This window comes from Callospermophilus lateralis, chromosome 9 (genome assembly GCF_048772815.1).
Source record: "Callospermophilus lateralis isolate mCalLat2 chromosome 9, mCalLat2.hap1, whole genome shotgun sequence".
Classification (NCBI taxonomy): domain Eukaryota; kingdom Metazoa; phylum Chordata; class Mammalia; order Rodentia; family Sciuridae; genus Callospermophilus; species Callospermophilus lateralis.
In genome coordinates this window covers 56,427,995-56,451,866 of record NC_135313.1, presented here as the reverse complement: position 1 = coordinate 56,451,866, position 23,872 = coordinate 56,427,995, and the positions used below count along the sequence as shown (strand labels likewise).

Below are 23,872 nucleotides of genomic sequence, written 5' to 3'. Positions count from 1 at the left end.
ATAAATTTACTCAAAATGATTTCCTCCTGCAGAAAGAATAAGAGTAAAAATCACGAAGTGTGATAAGTATCTGTCAAACAGCTACTGCACATAATGCAATTCACAGCTAAGACTGTCGTTTTTTGGTAATTGTTATATTAATATTATTGACTAGATGTTAGAAACCAAGTGATTCTAAGGTGTGTGTAGGTTATATATATCTTATTTCTTCAAACTTGAGAGGCCATAAATGTAATGTACCATTATTTTACCTTTAGTAAAAACATGCCAATTAAATTACAAATCACTCATGATAAGATAAATTCCAATTTCAGGATGTTAAGATGTAAAATAAAATATACTTATTAAGAATCAGTGAAAGAAATATGGTTTATCAGAATTCAAAATACTGTTATTGGCCAAAATATCCAAAAAAGGGTGCAGTGGATCACGCAAAATTCATTCCAGGTAGGTGTATGTGACAATGTGCCAAGTGAACTCGAGTACAAAATTTTATGCTAATTTTGAGAAGTAGCCATAAATCCTTCTGTCTTTCATGGAAAAAAGGTCAGGAACGCAGACACAATTGCTCGCTTCTGGATTGTTAATGATGTTCCAAGTCTGTAAATTGAAGGCATTTCCTGGAGTTGCTGAAGCAGAGCCTAAGTTCAATAGTCATATTCTGTGTGATGTTCCTGTGCTTGTCTCTGTTTCTCAGAGTGAATATAATTGGATAAAGTGTGCAATCCGAGGGTAACATGTGAAGTAGGTAGAACTGACTCATGCAAAAACTTATATAGTCATGGAATCATTAAAGAATTGTAAAATTACTTTTAGAGAAAGTCTTTGGGATACAAACTGGCCACATTTCAGGATAAACCAGCATTACTTACTTCATAAGATGAATACAAATGAAGTAAAAACAAAAACAGAGTCTCAAGAATTATTTTGCATCTGCCAGTGATCTCATGTAAACTGTCTGAAAGTTACAATGGGAAGTGAAAATAAGAGTAGTTGGTGTTTTGTTTGTTTTTACTTAAACAAAAAGCCTTTTGGCAAACAGCGTTGACTACTGAGAAGTTATTAGAAAACTCACTTCCTTCATCACCTTTGTGAAAACAGTGGCAAATGTGGCATTCTGAAAAGCAACGGAACATTTCTTCATATTACATTTGCTATAGAAAGGATTTTAATGATCTGCAGGAACCATGTTTTTTAATTGCAGGATGTATACATAACACAGAAAGCAATTGTGAGGAAATTTTTATTTATGTATTTGATTCTTGGTCAGCTTTTTAGGGGAGTGGTAGTGGGTATTGAACCCTGGGTGCTTTACCACTGACCTAAATCCCAGTCCTTCTTATTTTTGATTTTGAGACAGGGTCTCACTAAGTTGCTGAGGCTGGCCTTGAACTTGGAATTCTCCTACCTCAGCCTTCTGAGTCTCTGGGATTACAGGCATGCACCTAGCCTGGCTTGGACAGCTTTTTAATTTTTTAAATTATTATTTTTTTTAGAATAAAGGCATCTTGCCATTAGTGGCTTTTGTTTGTTTGTTTGTTTCCCCTCTTATTTATTTAGAAGGCAACTTATGTAACCCTTAGGAAACTGTCCTAGAGATAGGCCTTGCAACACCAGAAGTTTACTAAACTTCTATTTGTATAACAAAGTTAACTGGATCCTCTTTTGAACTGTTGTTGTTCTGTGACCTCTATGACTCCATGCATGACACTGGGCAGTTTATAAATTTGCTTATTGTAGACTTTTTGTCTTCTTTATTCCCCCAAGGTCTAACAATGAGGGTGTGGGGGCCCATGATTGGGAAGGACGATATTAACAGATGCAAAAGTAGAGGAACAGGTTTGGAAGTGAAGTGGGGAGGAGGATGGTGGAATGAAGGGGGAGGGGGTGCAGCTTACTGAGGATTAATGGGAAAGAGCAGGTCACTGATGAAGCAGGCTCCCAGGGGTCAAATGGAGACAGGATCCAGAAAGCATGGTTAGTGCTGAACAGGAAGAGTTGGGGGGAAAAGACAATGGCTGTGCAGGAGTGCTGGGGTCCCCAGCTCTGGGACTGTGCACTGGGAAGTCAGTTCTGTTAGAAGCAAATGAAGAGTCTGGGGAAAGTTGACACTACAATCATACTACACCAGTGCCAAGAACATGAAAGAAAGCATGAAGTGGGCTGGGGTGGTGGCTCCGTGGCAGAGCACTTGTCTAGCATGTTTCAGGCACTGGGTTCGATTCTCAGCACCACACATAAGTAAATAAAATAAAGGTCCATCAACAACTAAAATAAATATTTTTTTAAAAAAGAAAGTGTGAAGTGACATTACTTGCAAAAAGGGTAATTGCTCTATATTTGAGCTATATCAAAATGTTTCATTTTATATTGAGTTTTATGTTATCAATGATGTCACATACTTTACCAACTCAGGAAAGATATCTTAAAAAAAGCAACTGTACAAATTAACAATTTAGACTGGCTCTTCCATCTGGAGGACTCTGTGTTAAGTGAAATAAGTCAGGAAAAAAACACACCAAAAAACAAACAAACAAATACTGCATGTCCTCATGTACAATGGAGGAACAATAGAAAAGTTGATCTTATAGAAGAGGTAATTGTGGTTACCAGGGGTTGAGGAGATACAGGATGATTAACAGGTACAAGGGTGTAGCTGGAGAGGAGGAAAACTTCTAATGTTCTATAGCACAGCTGGGTAACCACGGTTGACAACAGGAGATTGTGTATTTCAAAACAGCTAGTAGAGAGTTTTTTGATGTTCCCAGCACAAGGAAATGATCCCGTTTGAGATGATGGATGTGCCATTACCATGATCTGATCATCACACACCATACAATGTATTGAAATAGCAGACTTTACCCCATAAATATGTGTAAGTAAGTGTCAGTTAAAAAATAGCTTTATGGGCTGGGGTTGTGGCTCAGTGGTAGAGCACTTGCCTCGCACGTGTGAGGCACTGGGTTCGATCCTCAGCACAACTTGACTGCAAGTTCGAAGCCAGCCTCAGCAAAAATCGAGGTGCTAAGCAACTCAGGGAGACCCTGTCTCTAAATAAAATACAAAATAGGACTGGGGATGTGGTTCAGTGGTCGAGTGCCCCTGAGTTCAATCCCCAGTATTAAAAAAAAAAAAATGCTCTTTAGTTATTCTGTATCTCGCACAAGTAAAACAGGTGTTATTTCCTGCAGTCAAGTCTGTGGGCACTGACATTTGCTGATAATTTTGTTTACTAGATATGGTTGTATTTTAATTACCTGTTTTAAAAATGATTCAAAATACAATGGGCATTCAAAATATAATTATTATTGCACCTCAGGGACTCTTTCTGCTTAGGAGGATGCTAAGAAAGGAGAAGGTGGGACAGAGGGGGAAGGAGCCCTGGAGTGGGTCACATGGAGTATGGGGATTTGGACTTGAAACTTGATACTTTACCAGGGAATGGTCGGAATGGCCTGACCTACAGTAGAGGCCCATCAGAGATCTGGTCAGTGCTCGGGGAATCAAAACTACTGCATCTTTTACAACATACACAACTAATGGAAACTCATTGTGTGATACAGAAACTCATCATTTTGTCATTTTTACAGTATTTTTAATATAAAAGGCCCTAAATTTTTGTATTTCCCTAAGTCTGTTTTAGTTTTCCTTTCACTTCTCATTTTTCATGGCTATAAGTTTTTTCATATTCCTTTTTTCCCTTTTCCTATCACAGTTTCTTAGTTGTGGACCAGAAAATCTAATAACAGAATTTTGCTAGCACTGGATGTAAACCAAGAAAATGTTCCATCTGCCTCTTAAAAGGCCTTTTGAACAATGAAGAATTGGCTCCTTGCCTGTGTTTCTTACAACCAATGCTTACGGACAGTGATCTTGTGATGAATGAGACACTAGCAGCATCTTACTTTATTCTATTGCTTCCACCAAGTCATTACTGTTTCTTACAAGCAGAAACTACCTCTGCTTTTGTTGTTGACTGAACCACTTTAAAGACACACTGGTTTTGGAAGGTGGGAGAGGACCAAGTCCTTTGTAGATGGCACTATTTTTTTCCTTACTGGTATTTAAACAAATCATTCCATCAATTTACAAAAATGGTTTGCTTTGGGGAGGGTATTTTGTTAAGACAATTCAAAAGAGCAATCAATGCCAGTATGTACAATGTAAGTGAAATCAGGGACAGTACCAAAGAAAGCAACCTTATAAGTGGGCCACAGATATTTTTCCTAGGCTACCTTGACAAATGAAAGTGACAGTATACAGCAGAAATTACACCTTAATGAACAAAGGACATAACCAACTAGTTTAAAAGCCATCTCCTCTTTTTTGCAACTGGAAAAAAAATATAACTTTATTATCATGGCACTTGGGATTGCTTTTTGCCTGAAACAACTCCTTTCCATGTAATAACTATCAATTCATAAGAAAGACTAGATTACTGAATAGAGTCCAGTCAGTGATGGCACTGGTCAGAACCAGGCTGAAAAGAACAGGGTATGAGGTGGATGGGATACTTAGGGGCTCAAGGACACAGGCCAGTGTCACATCTCCTGGGTACTGACCTTGGTAAAAACTGCAACTATTCTCAATTGAGTCTGCTGACCAAAATCCTGGGTTATATAAAGAAACTAAAGCACTTGGTACTCATCACGTTTATAGCATTCACACCTCCAGTTTGAATGCCAATAAGGGAAACAGAAAAAAAAAAAAATCCATGCTATGGAAAGATAAATTCAGGATTGTCTTCATTATCCCTCCAAACCAAACACACTCCCTTGAGAAATAGAAATAAATGCAACAGCAACAGAATATGCTTGCAAAGCTTGCTGTAAGTATAAATCATGGTGTTGGACATAAGAACATGTAGGGGCCGGGAATCTCTGCTTGGAAAGGTGGCAATGACATTTCAGCTCCAGCTTAGTTGTGTTGGTTCTCCACGTGGTATTGGGCCACGAAGAGAGAGAACAGATGATCAAAATCAAAACTAAAGGAAGGTAGGTAGCAGAGAGCTGGGCAGGAAAGACCCTCCCACCCCCATTTTTATCTTTAGGGCAACCAGGATGCACTCTTTTAAGTGACCAAAGGCAGTCTTTCCAGATGCTTTTAAACTTTTTGATTCATATGATATGAAAAATGCATGAAATTGTGTAAGAGGTCATGCAAAAAATGTGGGAGGAGTACTTAAAAATAGGAGTGTCTTTGTAGCAAGGTGGTATCTTCCTGCCTGTTGTTTAGTTAAATTTAATCAAGACTACTGGCTGCAACTCTTGAGAAAAATCTATAGCAAACACAGTGAGGTTAAGTAGAGTTAAGTCACCAGCATTGATATTATGCTGGCCATTCTGATGAAATGGGGGTGTAACGTGGTGACCACGGCAGGAAAGGAAGAACTGTGCCAAGTACTTGCTGAAGCATAGCTTTAGGCAATGGTTGGAACTGCAGGTGCTGGGAATAGGAGGAGGAGCACAGTCAGTGGCCAGGAGTGGTGAGAAGTGAAGGAGGCGCTGGACAGCTGGAGCAGGGCCCAAGCACTATCACCCTCTGTGAGGAGCTGCTAGGAGATGATCATACAGGGGAGGATTCGTGGGTCTCTGTAAGGCACATACTTAACTGTGCAAGTTAACACAGCCAGAAGCATCACTTTGATCAGGATGACAAATAACAGAAAATTGGTGATCTAATGTTTCAAGAGTGAGAAAACAGTTCAAAATTGAGGGAAATGCCTTAAAAGCCTACTGGACTTCCATTGGCCATACCACAAATAAATGAAGTCCTGAGCTATGAGAAGTAATTACTGGGAAAATCTGATATAATATTGGCCAGACTATAATAACACTGGTGTTACTATACCAGCATGGCAATTATTAGGGCAATATAGTAGTGTGGTTCTCCTTCCACACGAAGAACATTTTGAAAATGTTCTTTATTAAATGATGTATGAAACACTACTACTTTAAATAAACATGTAAATAAATAATGAATTATCAATTCCACTCATGAGAATGCATCCACTATAATTTGATATAGGGTCTTACTTATAGAGTTTATTTATTTATTTATTTAATGAAGTCCTTCATGATCTATCCATTCCCCCAGGCAATGCTATGCCAGTGAAGGAGAAATACCTCTACAGTTAAAGCTGAGTTGCTGCAGCACAAACACAGTGAGGTTATAAGTGGGCCACAGATAGTGAACTGGTTCAGAATCATATACAACCATATTAACGCTACAACACAGACAGACATGGTTTCTGGTGCCAGTGTTCTGTTCTAAGCTGAAAGAGTGGTTATCAATTTGAACTAGAGTGTTTTGTTTTTCTGTAGATTTTTCTTTTTTTGGTGGTGCTGGGGACAGTATCATCAATTTGAAACCTAGGCTTCAGGAAGTAGAGACATCAAAATTCTCAAAGCAATCCTTTTATCTGTTGTTTTTTTGGATCATGTGACAAGGTACAGATTGTATAACAAAATATAATAATTACAACAGGAAATTCAGAAACACTTTTCATTTCAAACTATGGATGTTTAAAGTATTATAAAACCTGTAATTTTAATTTCTTTAAAAAAATCCTTTCTTCTAATAGTTTTACCTCTAAATTGAATCATACTAAAGGCTTTAAAATATCAAATGTCATAACCTAAAACATTTCTTTGAAAGTCAGCTTCATTACTTGGATGAATGAGTTTGCATTCAAATATCAGTAGTTAAAAAAAAAAAAACAAACTACACAGTCAATCAATACCTCAAAATACCAATCCTCTAAAGTTATAATATGTAGGTATAATAGGAAAAGAAAATAAATGGACCAGCTGGTTGGACAATAAAAAGCACTTTACAATTAATAGCTGAGTGACAGAAAACCTCTATACTACATTACAAATAGGTAAATTGAACACGGAGAACAAAAAATGCCTCAGACTAATCCACATTACTTTGCTATCCACAGTTCCTTGAAGCCAAGTCTGCACTAATTTAACATTTCCACAACCAGCTGTCAATTTCTCTTTGGCTTGGTTGTAGAAGCCTTGTCCAAAGAGGCACTGTCAACACACATTACAACATGAAGGCAGGCATCTCTATAAGACACCAGGAAACAGGTTTCACTAAACATAGGAAATTATCCAACTATGTGGGCTGGAATGTAGCTCAGTGGTAGAGTGATGCCTAGCATGAGTGAAGGTTTGGCTTTGATCCCTAGCATTGTAAAAACAAAACAGAACAACAACAATAACAACCTGCCCTTCCCCCCCAAAAATCCCCCAAATCTACACAAAATATGTGGTTAAAATCCTCTTAAAAGTCTTAGTAAAAGAGATCCTGATTTTTCTGTTTTTGTTATTTTTTCTTTTCCTATGTCACTGGTTGCTGCTCTTTAATGTTTCTTTCCTTCCATTACTTGGTCTAATTGATTCTTTTTCTAGTCTTTTAAGGTGGAAGCTTAGTTCACCAATTTAAGATTTTTTTCACCCTTTTTCTAATGTAAGCATTCAAAAGTATAAACTTCCCTATAAGCCATACTTTAAACCATATTCCACAAATTTTAATATTTTTCTTCTCAGAAATATTTTCTAATGTTTCTTATAATTTCTTCTTTAATTCATGTTATCGAGCAATATACTATTTAATTTCAAGTACACCATACTTAGAAAATTTTCAGATACTTATTTAATATTTAATTGTAAGAGGATAGGTTTTATTTGATTCCAATGTTTTTATATTTATTGATACTTGTTTTATGGCCCAGAATACTGTCTATTTAGTGCATCTGCCATTACTTGAAAAATATGTATATTATGATTTTATTGAGTAGAGTATTCTAAAAATACTAATCAGGTCAAATTAGTTGATACTGTTGTTCAAGTCTTCTATATCCTACTAATTTTTAACCTATTCTATCATTGACAGAAATGTTGAACCTTCTAGCAATAACTGTGGACTTGTCTATTTCACTGTTAGTTCAGTTGTTGCTTTATGTATTTTGAACATGTTATTAGGTGTATGTAAACTTTAATTACATCTTCCTTCATTCTCATTGTTGGCCTTAGAAACTTCCTTATTTAATGTAAATATATAACCTAGATCTAAGCCAATCAGCACATTCCACTGTCCTGACTGGAGCTACTGGTGCAGAAACAGGCACATGATATAACTAGGTGAATGACTGCTAAGCCCAGAACCTGAACAAATAGTCTTTTTGCAGTGGACTGGAATCTGGAAGGAGACAGAGCTGGAGCCTCTGTCTGTCATAAGAGTGGGGAGACAGGATTCTGGGAGTATTTTAAGACCCAGAGTTGATGGATATTTTCAATTAATGCTGGACTATTCCTACTGTGTGATACAATAAATTCTCTTTTTGCCTTAGTTAGCATGGGTCAGGCCTTCTGACATTTGCAATGAAAGTCTCCCCAATGTTAAATATCACTCATGGGTTCTAAATAGATTAAAATTCTCTCTCTCTGAAGCCATGTCATATATTAGTGGAACAATGAGCTCTCAAAACAAGTAAAACAAACTAGCAGAGATGGACTTCTCTTTATGAACAAGGGAATGTTTACTAAGTATGCAGAGATCAGGGCTGTGCCATGTGTAAGAGCTCCAAACAGAGATAGTTCTAAAAAAAGAGAACAAGTGAACCTGACATTTTAGGCCAGATTCAGGCAAACTGATTCACATGGATAGCCCAAACAGCATCTCTAATACAACCCCTGGAGACGGTCACCTAATATGACAAGAAGCCTCTGCCTCCCGTGGACCAAAAACTAGATGTATTCTTTTTATTTAAATCTGGTTAGCACTGTACAAAACATACTATTTTTGCTCTCCAAAGAAAATAAAAATGTAGAAAGTAAACAGTTGATGATGCAGGGTTTTCTAGATAGACACATACCTTTATTTTATTTGTTTGTTTGCTTACTTTTATGTGGTTGCTAGGATGAAACCCAGTGCCTCCCATGTGCTAGGCAAGTATTCTACCACTGAACTACAACTCCGGCCCCCTGAAGAAGGGTTCTTCAGAAGTAGAACACCACTGGGCTAACACCCTGGCCCTTTATAGGTCTCCAATCTTATTATGTGCAGAAGACTCTTATGAGGAGAGACAAGAAAACCTAAAAAGCCCTGAATGATACAGTGTTTATTTAAAAAAAAAACAAAAAACGATTTAATGGCTTTTCAGCTACTAACTGTTTTGTTGTATAACATTTTAAAAAGAAAAGCCAATATCTTTTTTCCCCCGTCCCAGAACTCGGGATCAAATCTCACACAAGTTGCTCTAACACTGAATTACATCCCAGCCCTTTTTATTTTTTATTTTGAGACAGGGTCTTGCTAAGTTTCCCAAGCTGGCCTTGAACTTGAGATCCTCCTGCCTCAGCCTCCCAGGCAGCTGGGATTATAGGTGTATGCTACAGTATCCAGCTAGAAAAGCCAATGTCTTATTTTAAAAATGAGATTTCATTTCATTTGTATATGACTGTCTCTTTCTTTCTGCCCCCTGGCTTCTCTAATGAAAACAATGATTTTTTTGTGTGTCAAGCACCATTACACAATGAATGTTGAATGATGATGCTGAGTTTAATGAGATACGGGGAACCTGATAATATAGACAAGACAAAGTAAGATGTTAGGATGTATAATACTCTTTTTCAGTTATTCCCATTTTATTTAAAATTTTTATTGGTGCATTATCACTATACATAACAGTGGGATTCATTTTTTTATATATTTGTACATGCACATGATGTAACAAGTTGATTAATTTCATCCCTCAGTACTTCCCTTTTCTTTCCCTTCCTCCATCTCCTGGTCCCCTTTCTGCATTCTACTGGTCGCCCTTCTGTTTTCATGATTCCTTTTTTCTCTCCAGCTTCTACATATGAGAAATATGAGAAATATGACCCTTAACTTTTGAGTTTGGCTTATTTCACTTAACATGATGCTCTTGAGTTCCATCCATTTTTGCATGTAAACATACTCTTTGACTACCTTATTAAAGTCATGGTAGGCCTTGCCTCTAATGAAAGACTCTTGGTCTTCTAGGGAAGGCTGACACAGAGAGTCAAGGAACTATGACAGTATAATCTGCTGATTAAACAAGGTTTGAAACTAGAGATATAAAATATAACATATGTATTTCTCCTATTAGCTTAAAAATCAGCAAAATAAGACCCAATCCTCAGTTGAATCTAGAAGAGAAGAATGAATATGTGATACAACAGACTACAAAGTTAGCCGTTAAAGTACCAATGTGTACCCAAAATAGGAAAAAACTCATCCTTGTAATGTGGACCCATAAACTAAAGAGAACAGAATTCTAGGAGTGACTTATAAATTTCTTTGAAGTTTTTTAATTGACAAATAAAAATTGTACATATTTATCATGTACAACATATTTTGAACTAAATACACATTGTAGAATGGCTAAATTGAGCTATTTATATATGCATGATTTCACATACTTATTATACCTTATGTGGTGAGAATACTTAAAAATCACTAAGATTTTTAAGACCCAGCACCCCTTATCATTAACTTCTGAAATGATTTTTTTTTTGGGGGGGTATCAGGGATTGAACTCAGGGACATTCAGCCACTGAGCCACATCCCCAGTCCTATTTTGTATTTTATTTAGAGACAGGGTCTCACTGAGTTGCTTAGGGACTTGCTTTTGCTGAGGATGGCTTTGAACTTGTGATCCTCCTGTCTCAGCCTCCCAAGCTGCTGGGATTACAGACAGGCATGCACCACCATGCCCGGCTTGGAGTGACTTTTACTGTGTGTTATTCCTATGGGTTTACACCCCTAACTTGTTGTTAGCAGTCACATGCCAGGCTGGTTCTCTACTTAGGGATAAATTTTGGAGAAAATAAATTTTCTAAAATATCAAACTGGCAGGTAAAAAAGATTCTGTAAGTAGTTAATACTGCATTAGATGTAATCCGATGCCAGAGGGACTCACACACGATGCTAGAAATAAGAATCAGTATAGTTCTGGCAAGACAGAGTCAGGCTCTCCTCCTCAGGGATTTGAAAGTGACAACCCCAAATCTTGGTTTCAAGGGTAACCATTAGATTCTTCCTTTTTTTTCCCCTTCCCTAAAATGTTTATCTTATTTGGTGTTTAGTTCCCCAAAATAAATCAAATACCTTGTAAGTTCTACTAACAGTCTCCTGATCAGAAAAACTTACAAATCTACTCACATTTTAAAAGAACAAAAGCAAAAATAAATGGGACTACAGCAAACTTAAAAGCTTCTATCCAGTAAAGGAAGCAATCAATGGAGTAAGGTCACCTATAAAATCAGAGAAAATATCTGTAAATCACACACCCATTAAGAAGTTAATGTCCAAAATACATAAGGAACTCCTATAACTCAATAACAAAACCAAGAAATAATTCTCCTACAAAACTGTCAAAACTGGGCATGGTGGTATGTGCCTGTAGTCTCAGACACTCATAAAGCTGAGTTGAGAGAATCACTTAAGGATCCAAGGGGTTCAAGGACAGCCAGGGAAACACAGTTAGACTTTATCTCCAAAAACAAAAAGAAAAGGGCAAAGGACTTGAATAAATAGTTATCCAAAGAATATGGCCAACAGGCATATGAAATGAATATATAATATCATTAGTTATCAGGAAAATGTAAATTAAAAACTACAATGGGATATCACCTCATACCAGTTAGAATGGCTGTTATAAAAAATACACAACAAACAAAATAACAAGTGTTGGTGAAGATGTGTAGAAACTGGAATCCTTGAAGTGTTTGTGGGAATGTAAAAGGGTATAGTTGCTACAGAAAACAGTATGGAGACTGCTTGAAAAATTAAAAATAGAGCTACCTCATGATCCAGCAGCTCTACTTCTGGGTATATAAATATAAAAGGACTGAAATCAGAATCTCAAAGAGTTATCTGCACTGTGTGTTAAAGGCAGCATTATTCACAACAGCCAAGCTATGAAAATAACCTAAATGTTCATTGATGGATGAATAAAAAAATGTGATATATGCAGGCAATGGAATATTTATTCAGTCTGAAAAAAGAAGGAATTCTTGTTCTACATGAAATAGGGATGAACCTGGAGGATATTTTGTGAAGTGAAATAAGCTCGTCACATAAGGACAAAAACTACATGTCCACTCATATGAGGAATCTAAAACAGTCTAATTCTCAGAAACAAAGAGAATGATTGCCAGGGGCTAGAAGGAGGGGAAAATGGTGGGTGCTGTTCAACGTGTTTAGAGTTTGTTATACAAAATGAACAAGCTCTGGATATCTGCTGTACTACACTGTGCCTTTAGTTAAGAATACTGTGTTGAGCACTTACGTTTTTTTGGGGGGTAGATCTCATGTTCAATGTTTTTAGTATAGGGGGGAAAAACCCTACTCTTTATTATTACAAGTTGTATACTTTGTGTGCACGTCGTGCTGGGAATTGAACCCATTCCTTGTGCATGCCAGGCAAGATCTTCATCATTGAGCTACATCTCCTGCCCTGCATTCTTATTTCTGCTATCAAATAGTTTCAAGAAAAGATGTCATTTTAGGTAACAACCATTTAACATATTTGTATATGGCATACCGAACCACGAAGAATATGGCATTATTACTTACACATCAAAACTGGCAGTTAAAACACCTTTAATTTTATTTGTCATGAATAATACTATTATGCTCTCCTCATCCTTCTCACTGTATTGATATTTGCTTTCTTTTTTAGTTTGTGTATGTCCAAGGTCGAGGATCATGTGTTACATACTACTTATCCCCTTTCTATGTCTAGCAGATTGGTATGCACATAAGAGTTGCTCAGTAAATACTTGAGGGATGAGTAATGAGGAAATGGAGAAAACATGCCAGGAAAGCCAAAACAGCTTTTAGATTAGAGAGATCATGTGGGCAAGATGTTTCAACACTGTTAATGGGATTCCCACCCCCACCCCACCCCCCCCAAAAAAGATTTAGTTATTATGTTCTCCAGTAACATAACATGTATATTAAGAGTATTTTTTCTGGGCCCACATAGACATGGAAGGGACTTCCAAAAGACTGGAAAGGAAAGTGTTTTCAAAACATGTCCAGTTAAAATATTTTAAAAATGAAATACTAGCAAACTTGAATGGAAGGAAACTAAAAGATACTGGTATGTAGTTTTACAAATGGTAATCTGTATTGGCAATGCAGTATCACAGAGAGAAGTAATACTATGAAACTGGGGAATGAAGACAGATTATAAAACATCTTGAGAATAATAACATGAAAATAATATTGTGGGTTTCTCCTCAGTGAAATAAAGCAATTTAAATCCTATACCCTACGAAATGACTGTGAAGAAGTAGAATGCAACTATGTGCAAACCAAGAGGAGCCTTGTGATGTGCCTTTCTGGATTATTAGGGGTAGGTAATGATCCAGATTGACCCTAGAGGTGCCACAGCCAGTTCCTCATCAGCATTACAAACCATCAGAAGGACAGGAGGGTGAGGCTTGGCACCCATGGGAAGTGCACAATGAGTCCCTGTGGTCCTCCTCACAAACAGCACAGGCAGAAGTAAAAGGTACAGTATATCTGTTCCCCATCTGGCTTCCACAGCAGCTGATAAGCACTATACCAGACAGCAACAGAAATGCAGTGCTCACAGGGACCTTACAGATGATCTTATTCAGTCTCCCAGTTTCTCTTCATCAGCCCTTTCCATGTCTGACTGCCCTAGGCAGAGAGAACCCATGCTAAGCACTTATTTTTGCTATTTCTGTCTTCTCTTGCAAGTGGCCCACATTCAAAACTAGGAAGAGAGAGAGTGTGTGTATATAATGGAAATATATATAATTCCATTTAACCTCTTACTTGGAGAAAAATATTACTTATCCCTTCAAAGTGCTTATGTTGATACTCCATGTTCACATCCAGAAATGAAGAGTGACATTATTACAGAAGCTTAATGAGGCATCCCAGGTTGCCTTTTCCATTCTGTAATGTTGTATGGATCTTCTTTTACATTACTTAATTCAAAACAATATTCAAATTGCTGAGCATTATGTGCACAGAGATTCTCTAGTTAAATACGAGATAACATGGGGATCTTGAATTTCATGGCATTTTAAAAACACAGAAATCTGATTTTAAAAATACAATACAGATCTTAAGATCATTAGCAGAATCTATTTTTGTGTTAAATTTCCTGCTATCATGAAAGTGGTTTCAAAATAACAACAGTTCTACCTTACCATACCATGCCATGTACCCATTTAGTCATTCAACAAATGTTTCTTGAGCTTCTACTAGATACACACATTTTACTAGATATGGGGAAAGGTAAGGAAGAATGGGGGAAAGGAAAAGGCTTTGTGATGGTTGGTGGGTGTAATACAAAGAAAGTGAACAGGCATGTTCCTTGAATATATTTCACTGTTGTTTAACCAGTTTTAAAATAATCTTATTTTGTACACAGTTTTAGTTACTTTTCAAATCAACATATTGAAAAATTTTCCCCATATGGACCTAAATAAAATTTTAATTATGAAAAACAAAATATTTAGAACAAATCTAATGTGTCTCAATATAATTCAATCAGAGAATTTTAGAGCTATAATAGGAATTTACAGATCATATAGTGTTAACTCCATGATTAATTTAAAAACTATTTTTAGGGCTGGGGATGTAGTGCCTAGCCTGCATAAGGCCTTGGGCTCACCCCAGCACTGGGGGATAAAAAGAAACAAGCAAAATGCTTTATTTTTATTTGTTGATTCCTTTTGTACTTATTCTCAAATGTGAATCAAATGAAAGGCCAGTGGGCCTGGCTTTGCCTGTGACACTGGAGAGAAAGAAAAGACAACTTTGAGAAGAACTGCTGGTTCCTACCCTTCAGGTTATCAAACAGCAGAACTGGTCTACAGGCCAGGAGGGCTGGGTGCACTCTTATTTCTTTATCCTAGCAATCCTGAATCAGTAATATTATTAAATAGTTTAAGGTTCATGTTATAATGTTATTTTAATTATAGTATCGATTCACATTTCAGGATTCATTGCTTGCATATTATCTTGGCAACATTAGATCTGTTAATATCTCACATCTTTCATTTACATGTAGAATTTTAGTACTTGAAACTAAAAACCATTCACCATTTTCAAGACTATCTTAAAAAAGAATCAAATTTTTGTGTTAAAGTATCCACTCACTACAATTTTCTTTTTTGTGGTGCTAGGAATCAAATCCTAGGCCTTGCATGTACTAGGCAAGTGCTCTACCACTATAATTCTTAATGTTTTTTTTTTTTTTGCAAGTACTTAATCTGCCTATGTAGCCCAGCTTCTGCTACTATACTATTCTATCTACTATTCTATCTAACCTTGCATTTTTAATTTTAAATTTTTTTTAGTTGTAGTTGGACACAATACCTTTATTTTATTTATTTATTTTTATGTGGTGCTGAGGATTGAATCCAGCACCTCCCATGTGCTAGGTGAGCATACTACTGCTAAGCCACAACCACATCTCATATCTTGCATTTTTGTTATAGAGTTTTCATCATTAAGCAACAAACTAGATAAAACATTTAACAGTTCAATTTGGAGGAATTAAGAGAAATAAAAAGGATTTCACTGTATTCTATGGTGCATGAAAAATGCCACTACTCTTACGGAACACCTACTCTCCCTGGGAGCAAGGAAAGAAGCAAGAGCTTTCTTCAGCCCCACCACGCCAAGTTATCCTTTGCATCATGACTTCTGCAACTGGGCAGGAAAATGAGGAGTCAGATTAAACCTTAAGTATACATATATTTCTTGGTTTAAATTCAGAAAAAAATATCCCATTAGGAGTGATTTATAATAACAAAAAATGGGCTACCATGTACCTAGATGTACCAGGAACTGTATATTTCTGATATAGAAAAAGAGGCTTAGAGAGATTAAGCAATCTGTCCAAGTTGATACAAATAATAAACAAGCTCCTGAGCGCAATGGCTGGGACTTAATATCATTCTATCTAGAAAGTCTCCAAATTTAGGAGGCAATCACTGCCGGGGGTTCAATAGGGGTGGAGGTTAGAATGACTGTTTTAGTTTTAAATATCAGAGGCTTTAGTTTTTCTCTGTGTGATATTAGGATACGGTAAGTTTAGAAAAAGAGAACTTGGCCCAGGGTACAGTTTAAAATTATTTTCACTCTAATTTTAATTCACACATAAAAATTACACATATTTATGGGGAACCAGGTACCATGTAATATTTCAATACATGTATAGATTGTATAATGTTCAAATCAGGGTCACATATCTATCTTTTCAGACATTTATCATTCCTTCATGATGAAAATATTTAGAATCTTTTCTCCTACCTTTTTTGAAATTTCACTCTTAATTTATATCACTCTTAATTTCACAGCTTATATGGTAATAACTTTTAAAGAATGTAGTACATTTATCTCTAAAATGACAACCTACATAAGATACATCACTGTCCTTATGATAGATGCTTTATCAAATCCCCATAAATAACAACAGAATTTGAGACAGCTAGAAAGAGAAACCATGTTACATAACAGCAAAATGGGAAACCTCCTGTTTCTCCTACTAAGATACCCTAACCTCAAACACCTCCAGAGTTTGGAGTCAGGTCCAGTTGCTCTATTTGGCTTCACTGTGTGAGGGCTTCACCAAAGGTATATGATGCTTTTGGCTTCACCCTCCTGTCCCCCCACTCTCCCAAAAAGATCTGACAGCTGTTCCACCTCACTGCATTACATAACAAGGCAGTTCAAGAAGCAAAAAAGAAAACCATATTGAAATGAGGCTTCTGTGAGTGGGCTGGTGGTTAGACAGAATATACTGTTATCAACACAAAAAATAGTCACTGGCAAGGCCACGTGAATAATTATCCTTATGGAAATGTTCAGGTTCTCCCCCACAACAAACCGCTGAACTGTACGTACACATCACAATCAGTGACCTTCTAAGTGAGCATTTGTGTGGGAGAAAAACAGCCTGCCACAGAGTCTGAATTCTTTTGGGGATATTCTCAGAAGTCAAGTATGACCTCCCTCCTTAAAAAAAAAAAAAAAAAAAAAAAAAAAATTTATATATGCCACACCACAGACACATTTTTAAAATAACATTTTAATGAGAAGAACCAAATTCTGAGACTTCTGACCTCATTAGCAACTCGAGAAAATATGTAATGCAAACCACTAACATTAGCTCTTTCCTGAGCATACTGTTTTAATTTTAAGAGCAAGTCCTAGCTGGTTTTAATGTTTTAGTTTCAGAGAAGGATTTATGTAGTTGGGGGAAGAAAAAACAAACAAACAAACAAACAAACAAAAATACCCAAACCAACTATCCTTAAAACAGTTTGGGTACCAACTAGTAAGAGTCACAACTGGTCCCATAGATAGCATTTTCTAGCCGTATAGAATTTGTCCATAAAGTCATGTGTTAAAGCTGAGAAATAACTGGAAGATATAAACTATGGGAGGAAAAAAGAATATACTTGTTGTTTATGCAAATTCTTCAACAAATCTATTTGCTTTTAATCAATATTGATAAAAAGCACATAAATGAACTTGACATGGTATTAAAATGGCACTCTTAAAAGGCCTGTTTCTGCAGATCAAATCAGAGGATACATCTTTGGAGATATATTTAAAATCAAGCTATTTCTAAAGAGTGCATGTAATCTTTGCTGAAGAATCCAAATAGCCATTTTTGTGTGTGTGTGATTTAACATGTATGTTACTTTATATTTGCAAAAGGACTTATTTTGGGGTCATTTTCCTGGTAATAGTTCTTATAAGACCAGGTCATATATTAGGCAAGAATAAACTGAGGCCTAGTAACCTACATAAATTATTTAGATTCATAATCAGATTTATTTTCCATCTGGTATTTAATCTGATAGACTCTATTTCATTTTAAAGCAAAGATATTGGTTGAAAGGTAAGGTCCTTAGGAATATATTTAAAGAAGAAGAAAATATTATTGAGTTAGCATAGCCTATATAGTTTATAGTTCAGAAATATTTTTGTTAAGTAACTTAATCCTTTACCCTCAAATGTTCTAAAGATCATAATAATCTATTCCTCATGTGAAAAATGCAGAGCATACTGGGGGCATGGTATTAGCATTTGAGTAAAATTAATTCTGGTGTTAAAAATCAGGATGAATTGCAAATTTATCAATATCACATAAATGAACTTGACTTGGTATTAAATGGCACTCTTAAAAGGCCTGTTTCTGCAGACCAAATCAGAGGATACATCTTTGGAGATGATATATTTTAAAATCACAGCTATTTCTAAAGAGTGTGCATGTAATCTTTGCTCAAATAGCCGTGTGTGTGTGTGTGTGTGTGTGTGTGTGTGTGTGTGTGTGAGACTTAACATGTATTTAACTTTATATTGCAAAAGGACTTATTTGGGGTTATTTCCCAGGTACAAAGCCTGTATGCTAAATAAATGCTGACTAAATTAATAAATAAATGGAAGATCAGAATTTCCAGCTTTATCACCATTTGAAACCAAACAGTCCCTTCTTAGCAGAGTTAACAATATTTTGTCTAAAATGAAAATACTCATGTCTTATATAAGTGCATCATGAAGTTGTCTAACTATTGGGAAGTTACCATATAAATACCAGTGCATCTACCTAAGTGTTGCTTGGCTTCCTTAGACACGACTTCACATTATATATTCTCTGAATTAAGATGCAAAGGACACAACTTCAAGGCCTTGTATCATGCTAAAGCACAGGAAAGATCTATACACAGCTTGCATCAATACACATATCCTCTTGATGAAAGAAGATTCAGGTACAGTTGACAAATACATTAACACAATAATTTAAAAACTACATACACAAGGTGAAAGCAAATACTCAAAAAGTGAGGAAAAGCTGCTAGTGTCAGCAGCATCACAGTCCCACGGTAGCCATCCTCTTTTCATCATGGTCAATTCATTAACAGAGGAGAAAAGACAGAAACTATGGGAAATGCAGACCATCTGCTCAATCCAGATGCAACTGAACATGCCTCTTATATCCAAAGCCTTTTAGTAGAAATGAACAGATAAGATCTAATCCTCTCCTGCAATAGCCAACAAAGGTATTTAGATACATTTGCATCACAAATAAAATAATGCCAAAATCGTTAAATGAGACCTTTTTAATATTAGTCAAGACTTACCAGTGTCTATACATTGATTAAACAGAATTAAAACAGCACTAGAAAAAATGGGGATGATTTTCTATTAGCTTTTTTTCAGCCATTCCTTAAATAAAATCAGGCTTAAAACATCTCCTTTCCCTGAAGAGCAAGAAAATTTTAGTCAACTCATCCTAGTTTTAAAAAGACATCAGAAGATATTCTTTTAGTATTACATATTTCAAATAATGAGCATTTCTGATGAGAAAAGGCTAAAAACAAATATTCTTACCTTGAAATTGTGAACCTTTTCATATTTTGGAATTTGCTCATTTTCTTTCAGAGTTGCTCTTCTAACAAGTGATGTCAACTGCGAATAAGCAAAGAGTTTCAGAGGTTGCCAGATTGTCACAGACGACTTTTGAGAACCCAGTTTCATTCCCAAGGCTGCTATCAATAAATCTTGCTGACGGCCCTCTTGTTTTGATTTGTGAACTGCAGCTCTATTAGTTTTCCTCCCCGACCAGGACTCTTTGGATGGCATTTTGAAATTCAGAGAAAAGAAAGAAAACCTGTATTGGTCTGTGTCTGTCGATGGAGTCTATTCAGCTCACATGAGCATTCTGCAGCCAGCACAGAACCCTAACCTACAGAGAGCTGCGGACACAGCACGGAGAGGTGGAGGAGGGTGATGAAGCACTTCTTCAAAAGAAGCCGACTAACCAGACAAATTCTTTCTTCTTCTTCTTTTTTTAAAGGGCTCTATATTTAAGCTTCTGAAAACTTAGAGTCTGAGCAGAAAAAGAGTCGATGCTAACATACAAAACATTCAGCATCTCTCTTTATCCCTTTTTAAAAGACATGCAATTTTGACAAATAATACAATTCTAAAAGCTCTCTTCTTTATTCAATACATTAATGTCCATTCTGAATGAAAGATGCCTACATACTGCTTGCAGTCAGTTTCTAGCGACAAGACACCCTGTGAACCCTCTAGCAGGGAGGGTGGGGGAGGGAGGGATTTGCCGGGGAAGGCAGGATTAGACTGGCTGCCATAAGAAAGGAGATAACCAATGAAAATCAAGCAACAGTATTTAAGTACTCTATTCCTCAACTCACTCTGTTCCTCCCTCCTCTCATGTAAGATTTTCTTGCCGGCTCAAGGAAAAAAAAAATTAAAAAAATAAAATCAGTGGGAAGATAATGAGCAATGAATGAGTCATGCATTATTATAAAATGAATTTTTTAAACTATTAAAAGCAGAGGAAAATTAACATACAGCACCAGTTCTTTTTTTTTTTTTTTTTTTAATGTATTAGTAACTACCAGGTAATTTACAAAAGGCTGATCTATATCCTTCTTTGTTCATTATGCTAGGCATGTACTTTACCACTGAACTACACTTCCAGCCTCCTTCTTTGTGCATTATGGATTAAGGTTAACTAAAATCCAATTTTATTTAACGTGAACAAAAACTGAAAATAGTTTGATTTAAAAATAGTTTAACTAGATATCATACTACTTTCATGCAGAACCAAGAGCATGTTTAACACCCCGGAGTGGTCAGTTTTGTCTCTACTATGTGAAGTTTTGTTGTGGGTCTATACTTAAGTAGATAAATTCAATATTTTAATTCTCTCATCTCAACATTTTTTATTCAGAGAGCTTGAGACCAGATCAAGAGCAGCTGGGAATAAGTTCCCTATATATATAGGTCCCAGATGTAGTAATTATGTTTTTAAAACCCCTGGATGTTTGCTGATGTAGAAAGGCACAAGTGGAGGGTGATGGGTAAAACACTCAAAACTCAGCTCTTTAAGATAAAGACCTCCATTTTTCACCAAGGTGCTATATAAGAGGTTTAAATTTTCCCATTCTGGTTTCTTGAATATCTTCACTTGGTTTCCTCATGCTACAATAATTAATTTTAATCCACTGTTCTAATGTTATGCTTTATTTAAAGAATACAAAAATCAACATTTGAATGAGTTAGGTGTTGGGGGTATAGCTCAGTGGAAGAGTATGTGCATGATCCTGGATTTGATCCCCAGCATCAAAAATAATTAATTCAACTTGTAGTGCTTTAGCTTTCATAACCTAAAGGTGGTATGAGCCCAAAGTATATTTTGGTTTAATTAGGGCATGAGTGCTCCTTAAACTGTTATTAAGCCATGTTAGATATCAAACATAAAGATTGATTTTTCTAAACACCTCTAATTTGTTCTAATTTTCTTGAGTCTATAGTCCTTTTTATTCCTTAAAAAACATTTTTAATGAAAAGATAAATGTTAATATTTATATCTACAGAAGTTTCAGTTTTACAAATTTATACTTTTTAAAAATATATATATTTTTAGTTGTAGATGGGCACATACCTTCATTTTATTTGTTTTTATTTTTATGTGGTGCTGGAGATCAAACTGAGTGCCCCATGCATGCTAGGCAAGCGCTCTACCACTAAGCCACAACCCCAGCGCCCCCTCCCACACACATTTATACCTGTAGATGATGAATGAGATATAAAATGGTCCTGTTCCAAGAGGAAATAAAATGGAAAAAAATTCCTTTGCCTCACTTAAACTGTTCTTCAGGTTAGACCTAGTTTGTCATGTGATTACTAAAAATATAAAGGCCAACCAACTCTTTAGGTATGCACAGCTTAAAATGACATTTATTCAATTCTCTGCAGGCACCAGAAAAAGAGACTTTAAAGGCAAGTTTAACAGTATTTTTTCCCTCAACATTTAACACCAAGTTCTTAAGTTAAAGAAAACAATCACATGTTTAACCTGAGTATTTTCTCCTGAGTATTTTTGGTCAAGGGCCTGTGTTTTAGATCACCCCCAGTCCTTCAGCTAGAGTAACAAACTCAACTGAGCATGCAAAGATTCATAGTAAAGTTATCCAGAAAATTCATTTTGCTTCTGAGAGATAAAACTTATTGTGAACAAGGCAGAGTTGTATTGTCTGTCTTTCTTAATTTTTCCATTTAATCAAGAAATACTGACTAATTATAATTTGGGCAGCTACCTAGGGCAGTAAGGAGAGAAAACAGCAGTTCAGAATAAAAAAGGTCTTAGCTATTCTCAAATGACTAATTAGGGGTTTGGTCACTATTATTTCTTCAACACAGCAGCAACTGCACTTCTGCATTAATTAGGGGAATGAACTTGCAAAACACAACTACTAAGTCTATAACTAAACCACTATCCATGTTCTGATGTTTCAGACAAATGTATGTCACTCATGCATACATTTACTTGACCATATCTATATAGATAATAGTTACAGACTTTTTAAATTATAGGCACTTAGCTAATCACTTTACATATAGAATCCCATTATGTACACAGATAAACCCTTTGAGGCATATATTATCCTCATTTTGGGGAGCAGGTTCTGGGATTGAACCCAGGGGCACTTAACCACATAGCCAAATGCCCAGCCCTTTTTGTGTTTTAGAAACAGGGTCTCACTGAGTTGCTTTTCTCGTTCATTAATTATAAGACATCGCATTCTGCTTTATAACAGTTATCCATGTAGCTATTTATATAGAATTGGGTCTTATACATTTTCATATTAACCTAGAATTTGCATAGTAGCTTGCACAAAAGAGTTCAAAAAATAATTGGTTAAAAAAGAAAAACCAAATAAAGGTAGCTATTTTTATTGGGAGGCAGAGATGTGAAATCAGAGACAAAAGTTTGAATACTGGCCTTGGGAGATTTGCTTGGTGCCTTGATTAACTATTCTTACATAATATGGCTAATAATATCTTTTTATGCCTCTCAGAACTAACTGGTGGTTGAATCCAGGATCTTGAGCAAGCTAGCAAGCACTCTACCACTGTGCTACAGTGGTAGCCCTTCTTATTTTTTGAGACACAGACTTGCTAAGTTGCCTAGGCTGGTCTCAAACTTGTGATCCTCCTGCCTCAGCCTCCCAAGTAGCTGAGATTATAGGCCTGGCTAACAACACCTACTTTATAAGTTTCTGGGAAATTTAAATAATAACATGTATTAGATGAAATGTCTAAAAACAGTAAGCGCTCAATAAATAATAGCATTGCAGGGATGATGTGCCAAATATCAGCTGTAAGGGATGTTGCATAAGATAGGTCCCTGCCCTTAAGGAGTTTATAATATGCAATACCACACAAACATGCCTGGAAACTCTTGCTCTTCCCTTTGTCTAATGGCCCCTATGCAATTTCCCATATTCGAGTTCTAATCTTATCTTTTAAAAGGCATATAATGACATATGTTCTAGTTGAGGAAGCAAGGTTTGGAGGAGGGCGAAAAGTGGAAAGGAAAGGAGATTATCAGTATATGCTAAAGAGCAAATTACTGCTTATAACACTGCTTAGCACTTCATACAACTGTCCAATTTACTGGTCACAAGCATCCTGGGAGGTAGTGTTACTTATGATCACTTTATAAGATGAAGAGCCTGGGGCTCCCAAAATGACTTGCTCAAGGTCACACAGACAGGAAGTGAAAAGTGTAAGATCTGAATCCCTGTCTTCTGTCTCCAAAGCTAATAGCTCTTTTGACTACCTTATAATGAGATGAGATAAAAACAAGATATTAGGGATACAGTGCCTCTCATTCTGGCTCATATAAAAGAAGAAAAGTGCTTAACTGGGTGGAATCTAAGTTGATGGGGCACATATCCTACAAGGTCATTCTTGCTGGAAACACCAGCAGGATTTAGCTTTTATTTTCACTGGGAGT

At 36.2% G+C, this 23,872-nt stretch overlaps 1 protein-coding gene across 2 annotated transcripts in view; it reads right to left on the bottom strand.

Moving 5' to 3' along the window:
• Positions 1-23,872, bottom strand: part of Chn1 (chimerin 1) — a 165,554-nt gene that overhangs the window by 24,435 nt on the left and 117,247 nt on the right. Inside the window, exons 1-2 of one of the 2 annotated variants that reach the window (XM_076865582.2) lie at positions 19,712-20,093; positions 19,432-19,509 (exon numbers count right to left, since the gene is read on the bottom strand). Coding sequence is in view for 1 of the 2 variants with exons in the window: in XM_076865581.2 (XP_076721696.1) it covers positions 19,432-19,509 (78 nt within the window). In the remaining variant the exon portion in view is untranslated. Of the gene's footprint in view, positions 1-19,431; positions 19,510-19,711; positions 20,094-23,872 lie in introns of those variants that run through there. The other variant, XM_076865581.2, reaches the window with a different exon arrangement.